Below are 13,257 nucleotides of genomic sequence, written 5' to 3'. Positions count from 1 at the left end.
CCACAGCAGGAGGAGGGGAGGTGCCATGCAATGCCGGTGCAAAGGTCCCGCCCGGAGGATGCGAATCCAACCAACCAGCTACAGAGAAGGATCGACAGCCAGGGGATGGATGCCGATAACAAATGTGCGGATGCAATTGCCTCTCCAACAAACCATTGCTATCGCTACAAGATAGTACATTTCTACACGGTTTTCACACCGCGCCGACAATGATATTATTCATCTTCAGAGGAACATTCTAGTCTTCGAGACATTCCCGCAATTTCTGCAGAATCACAAATTAACGGATCCGAATAGTTTGTTTGGAAATTAAATTATTTAGAAATTTGCTTAAGAGATTGTTATTTAGCAATCTCAACACTGCGAGGCCTCACAAAATCAAAATGGAAAGCAGAAGAGACGGCCGACGTGACACATCAGACAGAATAGCGTGTGACGTGTCCTTTTATCAGTGGACAGGTTGGCACATCTTGGGAGCTGGAGTAACCAGCTGAATTATGCAATATACGCCACCTGTCAAGTTCCACTGGACAACTAAGTGAGCACTGAGAGTTTGAGATTCAGACCACACAACACAAGCTTTTTTGACTGAGAGCAGGTGGAGGTTCCTTTCAACTCAGACTGTCACTTGGACATTAGGTCTCCAGATGCTTTTGTACTTTCAAATGTACCGTACCAACTGAGCCAAGACTTACAGTGCCAACAACAAAAAAATGCTAAGCAGAGGAAAAACCATCCGGAACAGTTTTCGACGTACGTGAGATTTCTCGTGTACTTCTCCACGGGCAGCAAAGGGCAAAACATTCGACTAGGGAGGCCTGAAGACGCATCGCTCTGCCCGTGACTCAAAAGGTGCAGATGTCGCTGAGGCCTCCTCTGGAACTCTCCGTTGATGCACCCCATGTGTGTGAACAAACAAACTTCCTAGAACCTGATGCGCCGTGTTGATCCACTGTGCCAAGAATCCACGTGTTGGCTGTTTCCATCAGTATTTGTGGATCGCGACGTTGAGGTCCGACGAGATGGAGGTCAAAACTGGGAAGGTCTGGTGCCAAACGGCCTTGAAGACCCGCTTCTGATGAGCCTGCACCGACTGGCAGGGCTTCTGGCCTTGGTACCTTATGTCGAAGATATGGATCACAGGGTCTGCTGACCCAGATGATAAGTACCAGCCGTCCGGAGACCACGACTGGTTTATCAGGGCTGACTGGGACTCGCTGCTCGTTTGCTTCCAACCAATCGCGTGAACCTCCGTCTGCCTGAGCCTGATGTCAAACAAGCGAAGCTGCCTGCCTGGCGACCTGTTAGAAACAAGAGAGATTTAGTTTGCAGCACCAACATCCAAAAGGCACACAGGGAACCCCAGGACTGCAAATGGGAAACATACAAAGGATCTTATGCAGTGAGGTTTAGGTGCGAAATGGAACCCAATAATCAGAAGCAACATTAGAGGCCCACTTACCCTGTTTGTACCATGTATAGGTTGAAATCACTTGGATTTAGTAACACGCTCAAGCATTTGCTATCAATCAGGTTCTTGTACTCTGCCCTTTCAGCTGAGACATCGTATGATATTATCCTCTTGTCCATTCCGACTGATATTATTGTTTTTCTCTGTTGCAATCCGGCAACACCCATGACAGCAGAAGAATGCAGATCCCTGTGCACTTTCTTGTGGTTCCATGAATCGTCTCTCTCTTGCCAGAGCATGACGGCATGGTCACTTCCACCAGTCATAAAGCATGTATCAGACCAGGGCATGAAATTTATGTTGTTTATGATTCCCTTGGTATGAGGCTTCGCTTGCAGGAAAGTAACTTTCTTCTGTTTCATGGGAAAGATCATGAAAGAACATTTTAGTAATGTTGAAAGTAACTCATCTGTTATCCAAAAGAAACAACATAAAAGCATAATTGCGTGGTACAAATGACCACATGGGTTCTTGAAAGCTTTTACAGTACATAACATAACTACAGATCACATTGGGTCACTGATGCATCCACATATAAATGGCAGAGTAAAATAAACATAGCCGCATAATCACACTACGGAACTATTTATTATTGCAATGGTTATAAATTCGATGTATTGCTGTACCTAATTTGAGAGCAATGGTTATGTACTGCTGTGTCAGCAGCAATTATTATTGCACAAAGGAGAAGTAGAAATTCAGGGTATTTGGTGGATATGAAAACAGGAATAACTTAAAAGGGCACCTATCAATTCCTATCTAACCTGATTTAATTTAAAATAACAAAATATTCTGATTCAAAATGCACAGAGATAAATTCTGGTATTAAAACACTCCTTCACATGTGAGTGTTTCTAGCTAAAATGAAATTTGATGGATCTGAACTGCCCATGAAACCAATCCAGTTCACTGTAACAGTGTTATTTTATAACCACAAAACCTTGTAATGGATGATAATAGATGGAATGCGTTGTGCTACTTCAAGGTTTAAACAGAGTTCTTACTTGTCCTGATGTGTTAAGATTCATCATTGAAACCTGGGTGTCACCACCATCAGCAGTATATACGGCAAAAATTGTGTCACCATCTGGATGCCAAGCTACATCCTCAGGCCACCTTTGCTTTGAAGAAAAGCAATTTGTAGTGCTAAGCAAAGAGATGGATGGCCTGCAAGTACAAATATTCTAATTCAAAGCATGCTTAAATAAAACAAAAAAACATGCAGCTCCAGAACCATATGAATTAATTCTCCAGACTATAAGAGGTTGCATGCACCAGCTTCCCATGCAATGTTTCAAGTTATGAACATCATAGTGTGTCATCTTCTGCGAAAATACTGCTACTGCAGAAGGCAATGCATAAGTAGGCAATGCAATACAATAAAAATCAGAAGCTTGCTAATTTCATATTGCTACAACAAAACGTTATCAATTGATAGTTATCTTTTCCCCATTGACACATAAAATGAATACTATATGAGGTACATGGACTCAAATATTATTATTTCATGATACCAATCAGTAGTATATGAATCTGTCATGTGAATGAATATACATACCACGTTGGAGTTAAATCTAATATATAGGAGACCGCTTCATTGGCACGTTGAAGGAGTGATGGGGAAATTTAGCTGTAATGTGTTTCTTATGTCACTTGGTAAAAATGTTAACACAGCCCACTGGCTGTATCTTAGGATACAAACCTAAGATACTGGATTTAATATCCCGGTGTTGTGAAAGTGTATGAAGTGAGGCAGGGCACGGACAATGCAGGAGAACACCAGCCAATCTACATGGCTTTTGTACCGAGGAACAAAACACGCAAACAGATGCTAAATGGCTAAATTTTGCAATAAAAGCACGTGAATTTCATAAAAACTTAGCATGTGAGCTTCGTAAATAAAATACAGAATCCGCACACACAATACAATCACTGGCATGTATTTATTCTGGTTTAGCATCAATATGACCATGTGGGGAGTACAAACCATTGCCCACGGCTCAAGTTGGCAGCAAATGTAGTATTATATGGCAAATCTTTCACTAACTACTGCCTAGTCTGCATGAAGGCATATAGAAATTATTGCTTTTAAATTAGCAAATGCATCTTCTATCTCCAGGCAAACATAGTTACTTTATTGATTTCATTATGACTATAATGTTGTCATGCTTCATGTCTAGGGAGCCCTTGTAGTTAGCCATGTATCCAGTTCATAGCCTTATAAATGTGTCAGTTTTCTATGTACGCGCTCTGTTGCTGGAACAAATGACATGGTACCAGGGGTCTCGTTAGTTCAGGACCACCCTTTCTGATAATTACAGTTTGCAGCAGTTGACAAAGTTTTCCACTTATCGTTGTGGGCTGGCAAGTGGGACAACCTATGACATTAGCTACGGTTGTGTGCCACGTGAACATCCATGCCACGTTGGACTTAAATCGAATATATAGGACGCAATTTCATTGGCTCGTTAACAGAGTGACGGGGAAATTTGGCCACAATGCCATGTAGTTATTTCTTATGTCACTTGGTAAAAATGTTTGACACATTCTTGGCAGCCAGCCAGCCACTAGCCCACTGGATGTACCTTAGGATACAAACCTAAGATGTTGGGTTTAATATCTCGGTGTAGTGGAAGTGTATGAGGTGAGGCAGGGCACAAACAATGCAAGAGAGCATCAGCCAGCGTACCTGGCTTTTGTACCGATGAACAAAACACGCAAACAGATGCTAAATTGCTAAATTTTGCAATAAAAGCATGTGAGCTTCATGAAAACTTAGCATGCAAACTTCATAATAAAATACAGAATCCGCATACACAATACAGTCACTAGCATGTATTTATGATAGCTTAGCATCAATATGACCATGTGGGGAGTACAAACCATTGCCTATGGCTCTTGTTGGCAGCAAATGAAATATTATATGGCAAAACTTTCACTAACTACTGCCTAGTCTGCATGAAGACATATAGAAATTATGGATTTTAATTTTAGCAAATGCATCTTCTACCTCCAAGCAGACATAGTACTTTTCTTGACTTCAGTATGACTATAATGGTGTCACAAACTTATTCTAATTTTATTTTCCACTACAAGTCGAAACAAGTAACCCTATCTCCAATATGTTTTGGGAGTCAAGTAACAATTCACAGAAATAAAAGTGAGATATATCATGAAGAGAGACGAGGTAATATGAGGCTTACCCACTTGACTGTACTTGCCACAGAGTCACCATTCCATCCAATGCACTGCATCACAAGGAAAAATGAGATCAAAGTTTCTACGTCCAGCAGAAGTTAAGGAAATTTAACAGATGTGTTACAGTTCTTATATGTGGTTACATAGTTTACTCTGCAACATATACGTGGAGATAAATTATTGACCAAAAATCAACCATTTCCCTAAGCAAGTAAGTGTAGCCATGTCAACAGCGGTGTAACACTTCTCTCCAGTTTATGACTATATCTTGCCTAACATTAGACACCAAGACATTAAAAAAGATCAGGACTTATTGGTGTTTTGCGGTTACTAGCCTGCACCACTCTCATTCATCAGTTTTCGAGTCAGAGGCATCCTTTTTACCAAGTTTGTTCAGCAAATGAGGCAGAAGTCGACAAATTTAGTTTTCTCCGCCAGCGAATTAATGTTAGGCAATCTGTATTGTATTTATTATAGCCAGTCAAGCATACTAGTACCTTGTAATGACAAGCTGGTCATCAGCAGGGCACAGCTCAAGACACCTAAGCTTCCTCTTGTGCTGGCTGGAGACCAGGGTGCCGCCGTAGAACTTAAGCGTCGTCGGCGCAGACGACTTCTTGACGCTCTGAACCAAGTTCTGATGTTCTCTCTGCACTGCAAACCAGGAAAACAGAACCAGGCTTGCATCATCATGCATATCGACGGAGATCGAATTCTATCAGGTAAACTGCTGCCCTAGAACGGACGAGCCGCGGGAAGTACCGATCTCTCGCTTGGGTTTCTTCTCCGCCTTCCTCTGTGGTGCCTGCACCAAAGACGGCGACGATGACGATGGGGACTTCTTCGGTACGGGCAAAGCGGGCCGCGGGGCCGGGCGGCTGTGGCCTGCCCCCGGGATGACGAGCTGCGGCCTCGCCTGCGGCGCGGGGGGCTTCTGGCTCGGCGCCGACGGCTTGGGGGCCTCCCTCTGGCTCGGAGGCGGCGTCCTGCGATCCGGCGCGGCGGCCTTCTGGACGGGCGGTGGCGGCGGCGGGGGCTGGTTGTTCCGATCGGGGGCGCGGCCTCGGTGCCGGGCGAGCCTCGACCGCGTGTCGGCCAGCTTCCTCTCGGCGGCGTCCAGCTGCGGACGCACGGATCGATCTTTCATCACCAAGAACCAAAGGGGGAGGACTGGACGAGGGAGCGGGAAGGGGAGATGTACCTTGAGCTTGTACCGCTCGACCTCGCGCTCGTGGTGGGCGATGAGCGCGAGCACGGCCTCCTCTGGGAGCTCCTCGTCGTCCTCCTCCCCGCCCGGCGGCGGCGCGTCGCTGGGGGAGGCGGCGGGGGGCCTGGGCGCGGAGCCGTTGGCGGCGGAGGGGTGGCGGGACCAGCCGTCGTCCTTCTCCAGCTTGGGCCTCTTCATCGGCGGCGCGTCGCCTGCCATCGCGCCGGCGACGGCGGAGGGGACGAGGGGACGGATGGGGCAGGGTGCACGCGCGCCGCCTACCTCCGTGTCTCTCTCCCCCTCCGTGTGCGCGTGGGCCGCAATCGCCACCGCGGGAGTGGAGTAGTAGTACCCTCACCTGACGGGCTCTACTCCTCATGGGCCGCACAAATGCACGGCCTCACTATTTCTTCTTCTTTTTCATATATAATAGTATAAATCTGATACACTAAAAAAATAAATATAGATCTAAGAATTTATATTTAATGTCTGCTAAATCTCCACTCCCTCCGTCCGGAAATACTTGTCATCTCCTTTTATCCATTTTGATGTATTTCCCTCCGTCCGGAAATACTTGTCATATCCTTTTATCCATTTTGATGACAAATATTTCCGAACGGAGGGAGTACTACTTAAAAAGAATCCAAGGTTCCCGTTTCACCTTTATTCCCACCGCCCCTTCGTCCAACCTTCCCCGTATAATTATCAATCATCATAATTTACTTATCATCTTAACCAATTTCACTTTATTTACCTACCAAACTTTTCATCAAAATATAAGGTAAATCGCGGGAGAATTTGATGAACATTTATTTACACAATCGCACACTATGGGCAGGCAAATCACTGATCAAAATATAAGGTAAATCATTGATGAACATTTATTTACACAATCGCATATTATGGGCATGTAAATCACAAGCTGACGTACTGAAATATTTGTATCCCGTTGCAACGCACGGGTAATGTTCTAGTTATTAGTATACAAATTAGTTTAACATAGAAAAAAATGGCACACCCTAAAAAGGTAAATATTCATGTGTACCAAAACAAGCATCCATGCATTGGGAAAGAAAGGTTCTTGTCTTGGAACAAAGATGTTCAGATGTTTCCAAAACAAAAAACATATTCATGCCTGACAAGAAATGACCAAAGATGTTTAGATGTTTCCAAAACAAAAAACATATTCATGCCTACAAGAAATGACCATATATTTAGAAAAAAAACATGTTTATGGCATGGAGATAAAAAAATATTGATTTGTTTCCATACATGGTGGCTGAATTGGCAACATCAGAGAGGCACTTCGGTTGCGCATTCAACCTCAACCAGCAATGCATGAAGAGGAAGTGCTTGCTCTCCATCATGAAGTACAATGTGCACACATGTACGAGCTAGCAAAAATAAAAGTCAACAAGTTGCATATCCAACCAAATGACCAACATATCTGGACAATCCAACACACGGAGCGTATCCGGAAAAATCCAACACAAGTTACATATACAACCAAATGACCAACACATAGAGCAAAAAAAATCCTTGTGATCTCGAAGAGTTGTGTGCCACTTGGTCGCCGGTTTTGGAGTTGTTTGTAATAGTCGCAATACTCGTTGACGGCCTCTTGGATGGTGTACCATCGGTGGGTGAGTGACTTTGAATTGCAATCGTGAATCACTTTCTTAGGATAAGGATCGAAGTGGTTCTTCTCATTGAACCAATCTTGAACACTTCGCTGAAAGGTTGAGCCATTTTGCTTTGTGCCATGAAACGGATCAATGCTAGTGGACAACGATGCATCACAAAACAATTCAACCTCCTTCATGATGTAATTTTCTGCACTCATTTTCTTCTTTGGGTCGGCACTGGCTTGCCAGTACTCCTCCAGATCAATGTTTGGCTGCTGGGTATACGTCTATTGAGTGTCTGACTACGGTCGTTCCTCCGGCTAGTATTCCTCCACTTGTCCATATTAATGCTCGCCTACATCGCGGATGATGTCCATCATTACCTCGTCGTCTTCCAGTGTAGCGCCTGGTTGATACATTCCATCAAAAAGAGACCAGGCACCGACGGGAGATGGTGACACAACAATCATTTGTGGACGTACAAGCGCCGATGACCTCAACTTCATGAAGGTGTAGTTTGCATTGAGGTCAACGTTGAATGATACATGATGGCCGGAGGTGACGGAGTGTTGTGGACCGAGCTGCTGGGTGATGAAGTAGCATGTCGTGGACCGAGCTGCTGGGTGATGAAGTAGCATGTCATCTGCAGCTGCGTCGGCCCAGACAACAATTACACACGCGTCGAAACTAGTCGGGAACGCGCTTTTGCCTTAGGAGGTGGCTGGTGACCCTCCGCCAAAGTTTCATCCATATTGTTCTTTGCTTTGCAGCAATGGGTGATTGCTACCTCTTGAGCACTGTATTGGTTTCCCTTAAAGAAAAAAGGGTGATGCAGTAAAGCAGCGTAAGTATTTCCCTCATTTTTGAGAACCAAGGTATCAATCCAGTAGGAGGTCACGCACGAGTCCCTCGCACCTACACAAACAAATAAATTCTCGCAACCAACACGATAAGGGGTTGTCAATCCCTACACGATCACTTACGAGAATGAGATCTGATAGATATGATAAGATAATATTTTTGGTATTTTTATGATAAAGATGCAAAGTAAAATAAACGGTAATAAAAATAGCTAAGTGTTGGAAGATTAATATGATGGAAAATAGACCCGGGGGCCATAGGTTTCACTAGTGGCTTCTCTCAAGAGCATAAGTATTACAGTGGGTGAACAAATTACCGTTGAGCAATTGATAGAATTGAGCATAGTTATGAGAATATCTAGGTATGATCATGTATATAGGCATCACGTTCGAGACAAGTAGACCGACTCCTGCCTGCATCTACTACTATTACTCCTGCCTGCAACTACTAGTATTAAGTTCATAAGAACAGAGTAACGCTTTAAGCAAGATGACATGATGTAGAGGGATAAACTCATGCAATATGATATAAACCCCATCTTGTTATCCTCGATGGCAACAATACAATACGTGCCTTGCTACCCCTACTGTCACTGGGAAAGGACACCGCAAGATTGAACCCAAAGCTAAGCACTTCTCCCATTGCAAGAAAGATCAATCTAGTAGGCCAAACCAAACTGATAATTCGAAAATCTTGCAAAGATAACCAATCATACATAAAAGAATTCAGAGAAGATTCAAATATTGTTCATAGATAAACTTGATCATAAACCCACAATTCATCGGTCTCAACAAACACACCGCAAAAGAAGGTTACATCGAATAGATCTCCACGAGAGAGAGGGAGAACATTGTATTGAGATCCAAAAAGAGAGAAGAAGCCATCTAGCTAATAACTATGGACCCGAAGGTCTGAGGTAAACTACTCACACATCATCGGAGAGGCTATGGTGTTGATGTAGAAGCCCTCCGTGATCGATGCCCCCTCCGGCGGAGCTCCGGAAAAGGCACTCAAGATGGGATCTCACGGGTACAGAAGGTTGCGGCGGTGGAATTAGGTTTTTGGCTCCGTATCTGGTAGTTTGAAGGTACGTAGGTATATATAGGAGGAAGGAGTACGTCGGTGGAGCAACGTGGGGCCCACGAGGGTGGAGGGCGCGCCTGGGGGGGGGGGGTAGGCGCGCCCCCCTACCTCGTGCCCTCCTGGTTGATGTCTTGACGTAGGGTCCAAGTCCTCAGGATCACGTTCGTTCCGAAAATCACGTTCCCGAAGGTTTCATTCCGTTTGGACTCCGTTTGATATTCTTTTTCTGCGAAACTCTGAAAAGGCAAAAGACAGCAATTCTGGACTGGGCCTCCGGTTAATAGGTTAGTCTCAAAAATAATATAAAAGTGTATAATAAAGCCCAATAATGTCCAAAACAGAATATAATATAACATGGAACAATAAAAAATTATAGATACGTTGGAGACGTATCAAGCATCCCCAAGCTTAATTCCTGCTCGTCCTCGAGTAGGTAAATGATAAAAACAGAATTTTTGATGTGGAATGCTACTTGGCATAATTTCAATGTAATTCTTCTTAATTGTGGTATGACTATTCAGATCCGAAAGATTCAAGATAAAAGTTCAATATTGACATAAAAATAATAATACTTCAAGCATACTAACTAAGCAATTATGTCCTCTCAAAATAACATGGCCAAAGAAAGTTCATCCCTATAAAATCATATAGTTTAGTCATGCTCCATTTTCGTCACACAAGAATGCTCTCATCATGCACAACCCCGATGACAAGCTAAGCAATTGTTTCATACTTTAGTAATCTCAAACCTTTTCAACTTTCACGCAATACATGAGCGTGAGCCATGGATATAGCACTATGGGTGGAATAGAATATAATGATGGGGGTTATGTGGAGAAGACAAAAAGGGAGAAAGTCTCACATCAACGAGGCTAATCAATGAGCTATGGAGATGCCCATCGATTGATGTTAATGCAAGGAGTAGGGATTGCCATGCAACGGATGCACTAGAGCTATAAATATATGAAAGCTCAACAAAAGAAACTAAGTGGGTGTGCATCCAACTTGCTTGCTCACGAAGACCTAGGACACTTGAGGAAGCCCATTGTTGGAATATACAAGCCAAGTTCTATAATGAAAAATTCTCACTAGTATATGAAAGTGACAAAACAAGAGACTCTCTATCATGAAGATTATGGTGCTACTTTGAAGCACAAGTGTGGTAAAAAGGATAGTAACATTGTCCCTTCTCTCTTTTTCTCTCATTTTGTTGGGCCTTCTTCTTTTTTTAATGGCCTTTCTCTTCTTTTTTTCCTCACTTGAGACAATGCTCTAGAAAATGTTGATCATCGCACTTCTATTTATTTACAACTCAATGGTTACAACTCGATACTAGAACAAAGTATGACTCTATATGAATGCTTCCGGCGGTGTACCGGGATATGCAATGAACCAAGAGTGACATGTATGAAAGAATTATGAATGGTGGCTTTGCCACAAATACTATGTCAACTACATGATCATGCAAAGCAATATGACAATGATGAACGTGTCATGATAAACGGAACGGTGGAAAGTTGCATGGCAATATATCTCGGAATGGCTATGGAAATGCCATAATAGGTAGGTATGGTGGCTGTTTTGAGGAAGATATAAGGAGGTTTATGTGTGAAAGAGCGTATCATATCACGGGGTTTGGATGCACCGGCGAAGTTTGCACCAACTCTCAATGTGAGAAAGGGCAATGCATGGTACCGAAGAGGCTAGCAATGATGGAAAGGTGAGAGCGCGTATAATCCATGGACTCAACATTAGTCATAATGAACTCACATACTTATTGCAAAAATCTACAAGTCATCAAAAACCAAGCACTACGCGCATGCTCCTAGGGGGATAGATTGGTAGGAAAAGACCATCGCTCGTCCCCGACCGCCACTCATAAGGAGGACAATCAAAGAACACCTCATGTTTCAAATTTGTTACATAACGTTTACCATATGTGCATGCTACGGGACTTGCAAAATTCAACACAAGTATTTCTCAAATTCACAACTACTCAACTAGCACAACTTTGATATCACTACCTCCATGTCTCAAAACAATCATCAAGCATCAAACTTCTCTTAGTATTCAACACACTCATAAGAAAGTTTTTACTAGTCTTGAATACCTAGCATATTAGGATTATTTAAGAAAATTACCATGATGTTTAAGACTCTCAAAATAATATAAGTGAAGCATGAGAGAATAATAGTTTCTATAAAACAAAACCACCACTGTGCTCTAAAAGATATAAGTGAAGTACTAGAGCAAAAACTATATAACTCAAAAGATATAAGTGAAGCACATAGAGTATTCTAGTAATTTTCGAATCATGTGTGTCTCTCTCAAAAGGTGTGTACAGCAAAGATGATTGTAGTAAACTAAAAAGCAAAGACTCAAATCATACAAGACGTTCCAAGCAAAACACATATCATGTGTTGAATAAAAATATAGCTCCAAGTAAAGTTACCGATGGAAGTAGACGAAAGAGGGGATGCCCCGGCTTTGGCTTTTAGGTGTCCTTAGATTATCTTGGGGGTGCCATGGGCATCCCCAAGCTTAGGCTCTTGCCACTCCTTGTTCCATAATCCATCAAATCTTTCACCCAAAACTTGAAAACTTCACAACACAAAACTCAACAGAAAATCTCGTGAGCTCCGTTAGCGAAAGAAAACAAAAGACCACTTCATGGTACTGTAATGAACTCATTCTTTATTTATATTGGTGTTAAACCTAATGTATTTCAACTTCTCTATGGTTTATAAACTCTTTTACTAGCCATAGATTCATCAAAACAAGCAAACAACACACGAAAAACAGAATCTGTCAAAAACAGAACAGTCTGTAGTAATCTGTAACTAACGCAAACTTCTGGAACTCCAAAAAATCTACCAAAATAGGAAGACCTAGAAAATTTGTTTATTGATCAGCATCAATTGGAATCAATATTTTATCACGTTCTGGTGATTTTTAACAATTATTTTCGTGAATAGAAAGTTTCTGGAATTTTCAGCAAGATCAAATAACTATCATCCAAGAAGATCCTATAGGTTAAACTTGGCACAAACACTAATTAAAACATAAAAAGACATCTAACCAGAGGCTAGATCAAAGATTTATTCCTAAACAGAAGCAAAAAGCAAAAAACTAAAAATAAAATTGGGTTGCCTCCCAACAAGCGCTATCGTTTAACGCCCCTAGCTAGGCATAATAGCAAGGATAGATCTAGGTATTGCCATCTTTGGTAGGCAATCCATAAGTGGCTCTCATAATAGATTCATAAGGTAATTTTATTTTCTTTCTATGGAAGTGTTCCATGCCTTTCCTTAACGGAAATTGGAATCTAATATTCCCTTCCTTCATATCAATAATTGCACCAATCGTTCTAAGGAAAGGTCTACCAAGAATAATAGGACACGAAGGATTGCAATCTATATCAAGAACAATAAAATCTACGGGCACATAATTCCTATTTGCAACAATAAGAACATCATTAATTCTTCCCATGGGTTTCTTAATAGTGGAATCCGCAAGGTGCAAGTTTAGAGAGCAATCATCAAATTCACGAAAACCTAGTAAATCGCATAAAGTTTTTGGAATCGTGGAAACACTAGCACCCAAATCACACAAAGCATAGCATTCATGATCTTTAATTTTAATTTTAATAGTAGGTTCCCATTCATCATAAAGTTTTCTAGGGATAGAAACTTCCAACTCAAGTTTTTCTTCATAAGATTGCATCAAAGCATCAACGATATGTTTGGTAAAGGCTTTATTTTGACTATAAGCATGAGGAGAATTTAGCACGGATTGCAACAAGGAAATACAAT

The 13,257-nt window shown here is 42.2% G+C and overlaps 1 protein-coding gene across 1 annotated transcript; it reads right to left on the bottom strand.

The window, feature by feature from the left end:
• Nucleotides 1–468: 468 nt before the first annotated feature.
• On the bottom strand, nt 469–6,204 carry LOC123123863 (U5 small nuclear ribonucleoprotein 40 kDa protein). The gene is made up of 7 exons (XM_044544507.1): nt 5,871–6,204; nt 5,432–5,789; nt 5,167–5,323; nt 4,675–4,719; nt 2,476–2,638; nt 1,463–1,824; nt 469–1,301 (listed from the first exon to the last, which is right to left on the bottom strand). The coding sequence occupies exons 1-7, from the start codon at nt 6,093–6,095 to the stop codon at nt 986–988; spliced, it is 1,626 nt and encodes a 541-aa protein (XP_044400442.1). The 5' UTR covers nt 6,096–6,204; the 3' UTR covers nt 469–985.
• Between the last annotated feature and the right edge of the window lie 7,053 nt (nt 6,205–13,257).

This window comes from Triticum aestivum, chromosome 5D, assembly GCF_018294505.1.
Source record: "Triticum aestivum cultivar Chinese Spring chromosome 5D, IWGSC CS RefSeq v2.1, whole genome shotgun sequence".
NCBI classification, from domain to species: domain Eukaryota; kingdom Viridiplantae; phylum Streptophyta; class Magnoliopsida; order Poales; family Poaceae; genus Triticum; species Triticum aestivum.
This window is presented reverse-complemented; position numbering and strand designations above follow the sequence as displayed.